We start from the raw sequence: 13,529 nt of genomic DNA on the forward strand, positions 1-13,529 counted from the left end.
GGGGCTCATACTTGCTCTCTCACAGAGGACTAATCTATGTAAAGGTGGATAATCTATGTAAAGCACTTAGTATAGTACCTGGTATTAAGTTACAACTCAATAACTGGTAGCTATTATTAGCCATCATTACAAGAAGCCACAGAATAAACATGGCACATCTTCCTGGAGTGCCAATTTTACCGATTAGGGAGGAAGAACATTCCTTTTATATTAAAACGAACACAGGCATAAGCTGGAGTACAGTGCAAAACTCACTTGGATTTTTGACATCAACGATTTGGGGCCCGCATTGTCCTGTCCCTTCACCCTACTTGTTTGCCCCCTCCCCCATCCCGATAGACCCAGGAACTAGAGAAGCCCCTGCACTTGGAGTCAGGAAAACCGGATTCCAACTTGCTCTGCAGATTACTATGTTGTGATCTTAGGCTCTGAATTCCTGGGCCCTGTTTCCTCATTGATAAAATGGGGTTACGTACACCTATATCTAGGGGAGCCTGGCTGGCTCAGGCTCAGTCGGTGTAGCCTGTGACTCCTGACCTTGGGGTCATGAGTTCAAGCCCCAGGTAGGGCCTAGAGCTCACTTCAAAAACAAAAACAAACAAAAAAAGTACACCTATATCCACAATTGTGATAACAAGATAATATATGTGAATGTGTCTGGCACAGCACCTGGTCAATAATAGGTGCTCAATAAATGTTAGGTTATCAGGGGACTAAGGAGACAGGGCTAAGGGGGCATGGTAGGTGGAACCGAAGCTACTACATTATTGCTGTTAAGCCTGCCAGGTCTTTATGGGGGAGGGAGTGGGGAACAGAGTCCTCCCAGCAGTGATTCCAGATGGCCACTCTTCACAGTGGTCTGGGATGGAAAGGCCATGGTTTGTGAGCTCGGCTTTGCCCTTAAATTGTATCCTAATTCCCCTTCAGCTCATTTAGCCACCGTTTTTATCTATACCTTAGTTTGTGAGTTTTCTAAGATCTGGGTCCATTGACAACCACCCCAACCCCAATATTACATCAATATTCTCGAAGTGCTTGGCTCAGGACACATTATATACTCAGGCTGCCATCGGTGCTTCATGTATGTTCTTATGAGTTTTCCAGGAGTATAGTTCTATAGCCTTGGCAGTCTGTAAGCTGCTCAAAGAACAGGGATCCTGCCTTTTGAAAATAACCCAAATACTGTAATATTGAACCATCCTACCAATCTATCTTTGATGGTCTTGCAGGAAAATGTGGAAAAAAATGATTTTGACTGAGAAAGTTTAGGGCCATAGCCTAAGTATTCTTAGTTGCCTTCTAACAACCCATTACGATTCTGAGGAGCGCCTGGGTGGCTCAGTCGTTGAGCCTCTGCCTTTGGCTCTGGTCATGATCCCAGGGTCCTGGGATCCAGCCCCACAGAGGCAGGCTCCCTGCTCAGCAGGAAGCCTGCTTCTCCCTCCCCCACTCCCCCTGCTTGTGTTCCCTCTCTCCTGTGTCTCTCTGTGTCAAATGAATAAATAAAATCTTAAAAAAAAAAAAAACCCATTGCGAATCTGTCCTCTGAGAATGTTATCTAAATCTTTTGGAACTTATTTAAGGGACACATTAGTATAATTACTTTTTATATTTTAAAATAGCAATATGGAGGAAACCGTAAGTATAACAGTTCTGTCTGTCTAGAATTTTCGTCTAGGAAGGGAGGGTTGAAATATTATAGTAATGGTTAAGCTTTTTGGAGGGAACTGTATGTCAGGCACGGTGCTGTTTCCTTCAATCCTCCCAATTGCCTGATGAGACACCAATGGTATTATCACCCCTATTTTACCGATGAGAAAATTAAGGTGAAAAGAAGTTTATCAGCTTACCTACCTTTATAAGATTAGTAAGTGGCAGCAACAACCATGGCTCCCACTCCTAACTACCTCACCATCCTACCTCTTGCCATGTATACTAAGCCTCATGGAGCTTTGAGCCCCTCTAGATGGTTTTAAAGCCAAACCATAGAGGCCACTAATGCTTATCTTTCTGATCTTTCTCTGGACCTCCTTCACCAACCCCATGACCCATCCCTGAGGGGTCATGACCTTCCAAGCTTTGCATGTAATTTCCTAATACAATACACTCTAGATATGCTCTCTCTCTACATCTTTTATAGCCTTGCTTACAAGCTGCCTTGGAGTTGCTTTTTAGCTATTTACTATGTATATGTTTTGTCTCTCCAACTAGGTTGTAAACACCTAGAGGACAGGGACGGTATCTTGCTCTTTCTTACCCCTCCCAGTGCGTAGGACCAGGCTGGAGACGCCAAGGAGGCTCATTAAATGTTGTTGACAGTCTCCGGACCATCCTTCGCCCCACCTCGGCCACTCCCCTTTTCCTCGGTGCCCATTGCACTTCCTCCTCCCGGGTCCCCACCCAGTCCCGCTCCCCTAACTTTTACCCCCTCCGGCCCCGCCCCTCCCTCGCGAAGTCCGCCGTTCCCCCCCGGTCCCCGGCAGCATCTCCAGCGTCCCCTAGCGACGAGGCAAGAGCTCCTAGCAACCGCATCTCGGTTCCTTGACGACGGCGGCACGCAGGCCACGTCAGCGCGCCGTGGCCCCGCCCCCGCGCCGGCTGGCCCCGCCTCCCCGTGCCCTGTTCGCCGCCGCCGCCACCGCCAGCACCGCCACCGCCGCCGCCGCCGCCCGAGACTCGCGCAGAGCAGTTATGGCGGATCCCGCAGCGCCCGCAGCTCCGGCTCCCGCCCAGGCCCCGGACGCGGCCCCGACCCCGGACGCGGCCCCCGCCCCGGCGCCCGCCCCGGACTCGGCCTCCGGGCCGTCCTCGGACTCCGGCCCCGAAGCCGGCTCGCAGCGGCTGCTGTTCTCTCACGACCTGGTGTCGGGCCGTTACCGCGGCTCGGTGCACTTCGGGCTGGTGCGCCTCATCCACGGCGAGGACTCGGACTCGGAGGGCGAGGAGGAGGGCCGCGGGAGCTCGGGCTGCTCCGAGGCGGGGGGCGCGGGCCACGAGGAGGGCCGGGCCAGCCCGCTGCGCCGCGGCTACGTGCGCGTCCAGTGGTACCCGGAGGGAGTCAAGCAGCACGTGAAGGAGACCAAGGTGCGGCGGGCGGGCCGGGGCCGGGGCCGGGGCCGGGGCGGGGACCGACGCAGGGACGGAGTTGCTGCAGGAGCCCTAGGCCGGGGAGGGGAGGTGCGCGAGGCGCTGGCCGGAATGGTGCAACTGCAGTGGGCCGAGGCGAGAGGACGAGCCTCCGCGGAGGGGACGCTCCGGTGCAAAGTCATTGCACCAGCCCCGGGCCACCGGGCCCCGGGCTTTCCCACGCGAAGGGACTTCCAAGCCTTGCGGTGCTGTGGTGTCGGCCTCAAGATTCTGTACGTGGACCCACTACAGTGGGGAACTCCTCAGGCTCTGAGGCACGCTCGGCATTACACCAGTGCGGCGTTTTGCTGACCCCCGAGGAGCTACATACTGCATTGTGCATCCAGAGAGGAAGGCCGTGCCGGGTCCGTGCGGGGAAGGGTTGTGGGCGTTCCAAAACAAAGATAGAGGTGAAAATCTCGTATGGCATAAAAACCCAAGAAGTTCTCTAGATGACAGAATGCGTTATAATGGGTAAAGAAACCCAACCCCCTCCCCCCGCCTTTTTTTTTTTTTTTTTAACCTTGTTGCCTTGTTTTAATTGCTGCGGGGAACTTTGTGAGTAAAATCATTAACCATCAGAGCCGTGATATTAATAGTACGGGGTGGGGGGGCATGTGACAGCTGCGGCTGGGATTGATGACTCCCAAGTGCAGCTGGACTTCTTGAAAAAAAAAATGCTGTGGAACCATGGATGGACAAGAGCCACCCATTTGGAAACCCAAGATTTTTTCCTGACCTGAGGCTGTCAGGCAAACATCAAACTCCCTAACGCTGTTGGGGTGAGGCTGGTGAATATTGCAGTTTTACAGACAAAGGGGTTTATCATCTTAAACCTGAAACCTTGAACCAAGGTTGGTTTGGTGGCTTCTTCTGTCTTGTTTTCCTGAGTGTGAATCCCTATGAGTGATTCACACACACACACACACACACACACACACACCCCTGTATCTTTCACACCTTCTTCGTCTCCTCCTCCTCCTCCTCTTCAAGAAAACATTTCTAAGCAGGAATCGGGCCTGGGCTGTTGACAGGTTTGATTTCAGGGGAGGGCGCTTGAGAAGTTAATCTGGGTTTCTCACACATTTGGAGAAAAGGCCACAGAGGGTTAGGGCTTGCCACGCTACAAAGGGGGTTTGTGATAACAGCTCTTGGCAGGGGAAAAGTCCCCACTCCCAGGAAGAGCCTGTGATCCACTTCCTAGTGGCACGAGTGACTTGATACCAGCAGGGTCTTTCTCCTTGCCAGTGTGCACACATCCACAGACACAGAAATCCGCGTACGGGACCCCTGGCTTCCCCTCAGAGAAATGCAAATCAGGCATTAGCTGCTCTGACTCGGGGAGAAATTTTAAGTTCGTGTGCAAAAGTATGTGGAAAATTGTACTTTTTATAGCGGAATGCTTGTTAAAAATTACCACTGGTGGTGTTACGTCGGAAAGAGAAGATTTTTGCTCTTTATACAGTGTTTCTACATTGTCTTAACTAACGAATGGCTGCTGATGTCTTCCTGTGGGTTTTTGAAAAATGTTTTTCCCTGACCATCTTCTCTAGAGGTTGGTGACTCTTGGAATGCAACTCATTTCACTGTGTCATGGCCTCCTGCCCTGGGACTCGGCGGGCAGGCCAAGCTCCACTACCGGGAGCTGCCATATTTATCAGTTGTTGTTTCTGTTCATCTTGACTTTGGTGGTTAACTTTATTTACAGTTATGTTCTGTCTGCCTCCTCCCGCCGTGTGTTATTAAACCAAGTTTGACTTAAAATACCTATCTAGGAATTAAGTAGAAAGCAATTTTAAGGCACCAGCTTGGATACATTTTGAAGCTGCCCTCTTGTGATTTGCTTTGAATTTGTTGAAATCCATTGTGGCTCCAGCGGTGGTGTTTTCTTTGCCCCTGGAGTGTCTGAGCTTCTGAGCTTAGCAAAAGCTAAAGGGCATAGGAACTCTAGGAAGCAGTGGCGTGTAGTGTCCATTTGTGGATGGCAAGACCTGGTTCTTTTAGAAATTAAGAGTAGGTTTGTTTGGGGGCTGGGGGGGGTGTATACCTGATAGGTAGCTGTAGGTTACCATGAACCCTAGGCACAGATGACTCCAACTAGGGGGCTGGGTGGGACCTTGCAGTCTAGGAAGTGGTAGGAAGATTTTTTTTCTTCTCACCTCTCACCCCTTATAAATCCGTGGAGGTGACAGTGTGCTGTAAAGGAGAGACCATTAGACCAAGGCTGAGCATTTAGGTTCTGATTCCTACTCCATCACTAATTTGGTTATGAGATTTGAGAACCCAGTTACTGATAGAATAATGTGGTGACAGTATTGAGAAACATACTTCTTTTTAAAGCTGCCACCTATTGGAATTTTTTTAATAGTACCCTCTTAATGTGGAGTGTTTAGTAGGCTGTGGAGTATTTTTGTAGTTTTCAGGTTAATTTGTTGGGCAATGAGTAAAGGCTTAATACTAGTCTCTTAGGTTTTAATGAACAAATTCATAAAGAGAGATGAAGAGGCTGGCCAACAAGGTCTACCCGCTCCTGGCCACTTCTGTGAAAACCATCAACAGAAATAAAATAAGCAGGGGCGCCTGGGTGGCTCAGTAGGTTAAGCATCTGCCTTCAGCTCAGGTCATGATCCAGGATCCTGGGATCGAGCCTCGAATCTGGCTCTCTGCTTAGTGGGGAACCTGCTTCTCCCTCTGCCGCTCCCCCTGCTTGTGCTGTCTCCATGTCTCTCTCTGTCAAATAAATAAATAAAATCTTAAAAAAAAAAATAAAGTAAATAGCTCTTCCTTGAAATTGCAGGATTTATGGGCCAGTTCCTGAGGCTTCCAGCAGCCAAAGCCAAGCTTCTTTAGGACTTAAAACAAGCACGTACCTTGTGCTGCTTCTTTTCCTCAACCACCTGTCCCCTTCATCTGACTTACCCACTTGTAACTTTTCCCATTTGCCCAGGGATCTTCTATGTGACTTACCCCTTCCCCATCAGTGGCCATCCTTGAGTAACATTTTGGAATAAAGCCAAATGCCTCCAGTCTCTGCCTTCTTGAGCACTGGCTAGACATGGTGGGTCCTTCCGGCCTCCACCTGTCATGGTTGGACAGAATGGCCCCTGTTAGGAAGAGAACAGACTGCTGTCTGTCAGTCCAAGTTTGGGGGCTTCCTGTTTATGCTTTCGTTTTCCCATCTCTTGTGTGCTGTCTTTTGTTTAAAGGTGCTACAACATCCAGAGTCTCTCCTGATTTGAGATTTAATGTCTTTAAGTTAAAGCTGTGTCTGTGATCACTCTGCTTTTCTAAGGCTCTGTGTTTGTGTGTAGCATCCCTCATGACAAGTCCCTTAGGAATTGGCTTTTCGGTTTATTTTTGGCTTCTACTCAGGCCAACATTTCCCTGGGGAAAACTATTTAGATGTAGCATCATAGCATGTGAAGGTTGCTTGCTTCACTTGTCCAGGTGCTGGACTCATTAAAAGCAATTGTTCTTAGTGATGTAATAGGAAGAAGTTATGTAAGGTTAACCAAGATGCAGGACTGAGTGCATCTAATTGCACTTTATTCAGATAGGATCACGGCACTTGCAGACTGGCACAGCTGTTCTATGACTTTATTCTTTGTCCTTTGGTTCCCCCCCCTTCTAGCTCCTGGGACTCAGTGCCTTGATTATGTCTCTGTCTGACTTGCCGCTTCACTCAAGGGCACTTTCACCAGATGAGGGATGTGTGTTTGTGTCCTGTGATTGGAAGTCAAAACCCCTGGGTGCTCTTCCCAGCCGTCACCTACTCTGAATGACCTTGGCCTAGTCACTGCCTCATTTTTCTCACTGCAATAAAAGACAGGATCTGTCTTTCTAGCCCCTGAAACGAGCCTGAACCAGAAGCGTAGCTGGGTGGTATGGCCACTTGGCTGTTAGCAGCCACCATCCTGATGTCCATCAGACAGAGTCAGCCCCACCCCGTCAGGAGATCACTTCTGTGCATCAGAGAGAGCCACGCCAGCCCCACCCCTTCAGGAGATCACTTCTGTGCATCAGAGAGAGCCAYGCCAGCCCCACCCCTTCAGGAGATCACTTCTGTGCATCAGAGAGAGCCATGCCTCCAGAGGCAAAAGATGCCCCAGTGGGGTCTGTTTCAGTGGTGGTGGAATTCCTGCTAATCAATCACATTGTTGCTCATGAGCTGGTGGATATATTAAGCTTCTTCTATAAATACCCATAACTTCCCTCCTCTGAAACTTTATGCACATTTAAAGTAATACCTGCCAAAGTCCACTAACCTCCCGGGGTGGGGGGAGCGATGTCGAATGACTATATATGTCTATGTGTGTATATTTTCCAGAATTTGGAAGACATCTTTTGGAAATTTCCAAAAGAATGAATTACAAGGATGGTAGAGTGTTGCTTTTGTATTTTAAAATAATAATAAGGACAAACATTTTATGTAGTGTTACTGTGTGCCAGGCCCTGAGTGTTCTACGTGTATTACTCAGTGCTCCCAACAACCCTGTGAATTAGGTACTATTATGACCCGTGTATTTCAGAGGAGGAGACTGAGGGGCAGGGTTAAATAACTTGTCTGATGTCACACTGCTAATAAGTGGAGGAACCTGACTACAAATTGAAGTAAATGTAGTTTGCTCTCACCTGAGAATGTTTAAGTTCAGGATTCATAGATCATTACTGGATCAAGCACCCTGATTAAACATGAGTCACAGACCCTGTGGTTGGCATTAATCATCCAGTCTTTAAACACTTGAAAATCTTAGTGGAGAGGATGTAACCACAGGTAAGGGGAGAGAAAGGAACAGGGTGTTGGGATGGGGGGAAAGACAGAGGGAGATCACGCTAGGGAGCAGAATGGGAGAGACACTAGATTGGCACTTTCAGTGTGCTTCTGTTCTGCATCTTTCCTTCCCTGCCCCTGTAGTCATTCTCAAAATAATTGTCAGAAAGCACATTTTATTTCTAGAGAACCTGTGAGTACCCCTAGGTGTTGAATGAAAGTGTCATTCATTCCAACACTGGTTTATTCCCCCGACCAAAAGTCTGAGGAACTGGCATTTCTGTGTTGTCTTAGAAATGGTCAGTGTTAGGAAATCCAGCTTCACCTCCTGCCCCCAGAGACCTGTCCCCTCTCTTGCTGCTGTTGTCACCCTCCCTCTGGGAATGCTGAGTCATGAGACAGGTTCAGAAGGACTCCTTGGAGAGAGGCTGAGTGCCACTCAGTTCCTTCCCCTTTAGTTGCCCCGAACTTGACTGCTCTCCACCTTGTTTTTGTTTTAGGACATTAAAGGTCCTTTTGCACCCTCTCCATCCCCACTTCATTGTTATCCCTGCTTTTCTTTTCTTTTTTATTTTCCCATTCCATTTAGAGAAATTTTGCTTGTTTACTGTTTTACCCAAGGGCCTCCTGGAGTCCAGTGGAACCTCTGTGGGGCCAGTACTTTCAAAAGGGGTGCAGTTGTAGCGTGTGACCTGAACCACCATCACAACAGTGCTGGGCCCCGGATCAGTTTCAGCTGCCCCTGGTAGTCCCCTCAGAGTTGGATTTGGGGTGATCTCTTTTAAGAGCCGTCCTGTAGTTCTAACCGGGAAGACATGATCTGTGCTCCTGTTGGACTGACGGAAGTTTTCAGAGTTTCCCTGCCCAGAGCTTAGCCTGCTTCTGCATGGGGGTGGGAGGGTGCTGATTTAAATGGATAATGAAAAGAAGGAAATGTACCTTTTCATTTACAAGATGCTCTCTCACTTATATTTACTAGGATTTTGGTATTTTTAACTGTAGCTCCTTCTGAGGCTCCACCTGCCCAGTGGCCGGGCACCAAGCCTGAGAAGGTCGTGCTTTCAAGGCTATTGCCTATCCAACACTTGGAGCTCTACTGAGTGGGGCGCATGTTCAGAATTGCTTCTGTTTCTGACATTTCTGCTGGCCTCAGGGGGCTGTATTAGGAACCACCTGACATATGTGTGGTTGAGGGCAGGGAGAAGTAAAATGCTTACTGAAAATTTTTGTAGTTCAGAAGAAAATTGAATCATGTTAATGGATAGGCCTCTGAATTTATCTACTCCAAGGTTATTTGCCCTTGTTTTGCTCTTCAGCTGCACTCTGAGGTTGAGGATTACCTGTCCTTCAACCCAGGGTTGGCCGTGTTGAATGGATCCTTTGGTCAGTTTTGCCCACAGATGATAAACTGTGTTCTTCTGAAGCAGGATTGTGAAAAGCAAGTTTTCGTTTTAAACATTAATGCAGGGGCACCCGAGTGGCTCAGTCGGTTAGGTATCCGCCTTAGGCTCAGGGTCCTGGGATCCAGCCCCGCGTCCTTTGGGGCTCCCTGCTCAGTGGGGAGTCAGCTTCTCCCTCTGCCCTTCCCCCTCCTGTGCTCACACTCTCTCTCAAATAAATAAAATCTTTTTAAAAAAAACCCACAATAAACGTAAAGGCAAATGATACACTTTTCAGAAGTATTCAGCTAGGTGATATGTACTGGAGTGAAAGGTCTTTTGGGGTTAAATCTGGTTGACTGGTCGAGGGGTTTATATATTTTGAGGCTGAAACATTTTTTGTGGTTAGGTCAAAGGAATAAGACCCTAGATCACTTTTGGTTTAAATCACTAGCATAGCTATATCTGGTGACGATTCCTTCTAGCTATGGCAATATAAAAAATTTTTAAGATACTAAGTAGTGCTGGGGCACCTGGGTGGCTCAGTCGTTAAGCGTCTGCCTTCGGCTCAGGTCTTGATCCCAGGGTCCTGGGATTGAGCCCCACATTGGTCTCCCTGCTCAGCAGGAAGCCTGCTTCTCCCTCTCCCACTCCCCCTGCTTGCGTTCCCTCTTTCACTGTGTCTCTCTGTCAAATAAGTAAATAAAATCTCTGGGGCGCCTAGGTGGCTCAGTCGCTGGGCGTCTGCCTTCGGCTCGGGTCATGATCCTGGGGTCCTCGGATCGAGCCCCGTGTCGGGCTCCCTGCTCAGCGGGAAGCCTGCTTCTCCCTCTCCTACTCCCCCGCTTGTGTTCCCTCTCTCTCGCTGTGTTTCTCTCTGTCAAATAAATAAATAAAATCTTTACCAAAGAAAAAAAAAAGATGCTAAGTAGTGCTAAAAAAAAAAAAAAATAGGAAAAGAAAGAAAGAAAAAGTCGTCAATCCTATCCAATAATAAAATGAAAACCCCCAGCTAGCGGGAGAGATTTCCTGCAGTCTTAAAAAGAGTGATCTTCATTTGCATCCTGCAAGTGAGAGCTGGTCTTTCACACTCAGCAGCTCTGATGAGGTTTTTCCACCTTGTTTTAATTTTGATGTTTTTTGCGGGAGCTGCTGCTGTGGCGATGGTCAGGGACACTGTTGGGACTGGCGTGTTCACAGGACGACCTGCTGGCCCTCGCAGGTGCAGGTGGGAAGGAGCAGACACACACACATCGGTGTCTTGTGTGGCTTCCAGGAGCATCAGGAGCAGACATACTCCGTGCTGAAAGCATCCTCTTATTTGTCTGCTCTGTTTAATTACTTAAGGGAGTTTGAGGGCCCTGAAGGTTGATGATATCTTCAAGTAGAAGGAAGAGCGTCTCTCCCTATGCTCAGCATGTTTTGGGGGCACCCCAGCACTCTGCCGCTCACGAGGGATGTCTGCTCCATTTCCTCACGACCCACGAGCCCCTTCGCCTCTCCCTGGCCTCTCTCACCACTGGATGCCAGTGGCTCTCCTGAAGGTCACAGAGGACTAGTGGATTCCCCATTACTGCAGTTACCAGCGTTTCCCTAGTTCTTGTCCTTTGGGTCTGTCCGCCTTGTTGGTTGTGGTCAGTCCTGCCCTCCTCACACTGGAAACTTTCTTCCGGGGGTTCCGTATACCAGACTGTACTGAATTTTTCTCTTTTGCCTTTTGTTTTTTTTCCTCTTCTCTCTGTGAGACTTCTTCCCACATCATGTTCTTACTCCCCTTGCCGCCTTCCTGTCTTGTCTTCAGGGTTCTTGTTCCCCACAGGGCTGCAGCCACCCCTGCGTCGACGTGGCTTCCACACCCGCGCCGCGTTCCCTGCCCCTTACCTAACGGCTCCCTCCTGTCATCTAGAACTGCAGACATTGTGGCTGTAAAGTCTCATGAGTGTAACTGCCCTTCCCACCCCCAGGTCTGTGGCATTTAAAAAAATTCCTTTTTCCAACTTCTGATGATGGAAAAATCTTCAAACATACAGAGAAGTTGAAAGACTAGGCCAGTGAATGCTGATCACCAACCATCATGAGTCAGCAGCTAACATTCTGTCCTGTGTGCTTTACCTGAACATGTGATTGTGTGTAAATACATTTTCACCTGAGCCATTTGGTAAATTAGAAGCAGACATGATGGCAGACACCTCTAAATACTTCAGCGCGTGTCTTCTAAAATTCAGAATATTTGGGATCATTTTAAATGTACCTTCTTGGGCCCCCGTTCTAATGTAAATGTGCGGCTCAGTGGTAGTAATACGTTCACAACGTGCAGCCACCACCACCCTCTTGTCTCCAGACCTCTAGTTGTCTTGTAAAACTGAACCTTGATGCCCGCTACACAATGCCCTGTTTCCCCCCACGGCAGCCGCTGGCCACCACCCTTCTACTTTCTGACGTGAAATATTATTTCATTTAGTATAATAGCCTTAAGGTTCATCCATGCTGTAGTATAGGTCAGAATTCCCTTTGTTTTAAAGACTGCTGGAAAGTCCGCTGTATCCACAGCTTTAGGCTTACGCATCCCTCCGTCAGCGGACGCAGGGGGCTTGGGGTGCTCCCCGGGCTTAGCCGTCGGGAAGAGCACAGCTGACAAACACGGGTGTGTCAGTATCTCTCTGAGACCCGACTTACAGTTCTCTTGGGTATATCCCCAGAAGTGGAATTGCTGGATCATATGGTAATTTTATTTTTACTTTTATTTGAAAAACTGCCATACTGTTTTCCACAGCAGCTGCACCATGTGCCATTCCCACCAGCAGTGTGCAAGGATCCCGGTTTCTCCACATTCTAGCCGACATTTGTTACTTTCTGATTTTTTTATAGTAGTCATCCTAATGGGTGTGAGGTCGTACCTCACCATGGTTTTGATTTGCGTTTACCTAATGACTAGTGAGGTTGGGCATCTTTTCATGTGCTTCTTGGTCATTTAAGTACCTTCTTTGGAGAAATGTTTAAGCCCTTTTCCCATTTTTAAATGGGGTTGTTCAGGGCTTTTTTTTGTTTCTGAGTTGTTGGAGCTCTCTCTATGTTCTGGATGTTTAATCCCTTATCAGATACATGATTTGCAGATATTTTCTCCCATTCTGTGGGTTGCCTTTTTACTCGGTTGATAGTGTCTTTTAGTGCATTATAATGTTGTTTTAATTTTCATGAGTCCAGTTTGTCTGTTTCTTTGTTGCCTGTGCCTTTGGCGTCAGGCTTCCATTCTAATTTGTCATCAAATCTTTGTTCGAAATGCCTCTTGCATCCTCTGCATTTCCGTGCTGCAAACACGGGCTCGCTCTCTGATGGTCTCGTGCCTGGACTGATCTCGTCTGGTCTCCCTGTCGCTAGGCCCTCCTTCAGCCCAGCACGCAGCACCACAGGCTGACCTTCCAGAAGACTGCTTGGATTGTGTCAGGCAGGACCCAGCCTCCTGACGTGCCTTAGCTTGTCACTCAAGGCTCCTCGCCCATGGTTCACACTTAATCTCCTGCCCCTTCAGTAGACTGCATCTCATCTGCTTCCCCCATTCACATGTGCTCTTCTCTACCTCTGATGCTCCACGGGCGCTTAAACGACACACTTGAGTTCTCTCTCCCTGGCTTGGAAGCTTCTTGAGAAACCAAGACAGTGACTCCTTATATGCAGTGAAAGATATTCTGAATGGCTCACATGCATTTTCATGGGAAGCGTTTGAGTTAATGACCAGATCCTTCCCATTCACCTACAAAGAGTATTCTTAGCCTTTTCCCAGACACTTCGTGGTCTGTGTGGGAACTGTGTGGGCACCTGGCAGCTGACACTCCCCTTAGGGTAGAGTAGGTAAGTTGACCATGTAATTTATTGTCCAGCCTGGGCTCTTTTGAGAGCACTGTGAATAATTGCTCCAGGACTGAGACACGTGGGTGTCCCGACACTAGGAAGAGCAGATTAATCAAAGTACGCCATGTTGTAGTTGACTGTTTCAGCAGCTTCCATCACGAAGCTCCCCAGGCAGAGTAGGAGCCCAGTCGGTGAGGATAAAGCTAGCCAGAGCCGGTGTCAGCTGTGGCCGAAATGCAGCTGTGTCTGGGGTTAAAACCTAGCCGAAACTGAAACACTCTGCTGGCCACAGGCTCCCTAGGAGCCTGGGCTGGGATGAGAACTAAGGCTGTCTCGTGAAGCCAGTGAAAAGTCTCCCCGGTTGGTGCCATTCTGGGTTTCCTCCAAGTCCTCGGTGCAAGCTC

At 48.6% G+C, this 13,529-nt stretch overlaps 1 protein-coding gene across 3 annotated transcripts in view; it reads left to right on the forward strand.

The window, feature by feature from the left end:
* Window positions 1-2,627: 2,627 nt before the first annotated feature.
* The window catches only part of UBE2O (ubiquitin conjugating enzyme E2 O), a 56,380-nt gene continuing 45,478 nt past the window's right edge, over window positions 2,628-13,529 (forward strand). For 2 of the 3 annotated variants that reach the window (XM_025859712.2, XM_073886163.1), the window contains exon 1: window positions 2,629-3,084. In XM_025859712.2, coding sequence (XP_025715497.1) covers window positions 2,692-3,084 — 393 coding nt within the window. In that variant the 5' untranslated portion in view covers window positions 2,629-2,691. Of the gene's footprint in view, window positions 3,085-13,529 lie in introns of all 3 variants that reach the window. The other variant, XM_025859710.2, reaches the window with a different exon arrangement.

Source organism: Callorhinus ursinus, unplaced genomic scaffold, assembly GCF_003265705.2.
Source record: "Callorhinus ursinus isolate GAN/ISIS: 27379988/994484 unplaced genomic scaffold, GSC_fseal_2.0 scaffold68, whole genome shotgun sequence".
Lineage (NCBI taxonomy): Eukaryota > Metazoa > Chordata > Mammalia > Carnivora > Otariidae > Callorhinus > Callorhinus ursinus.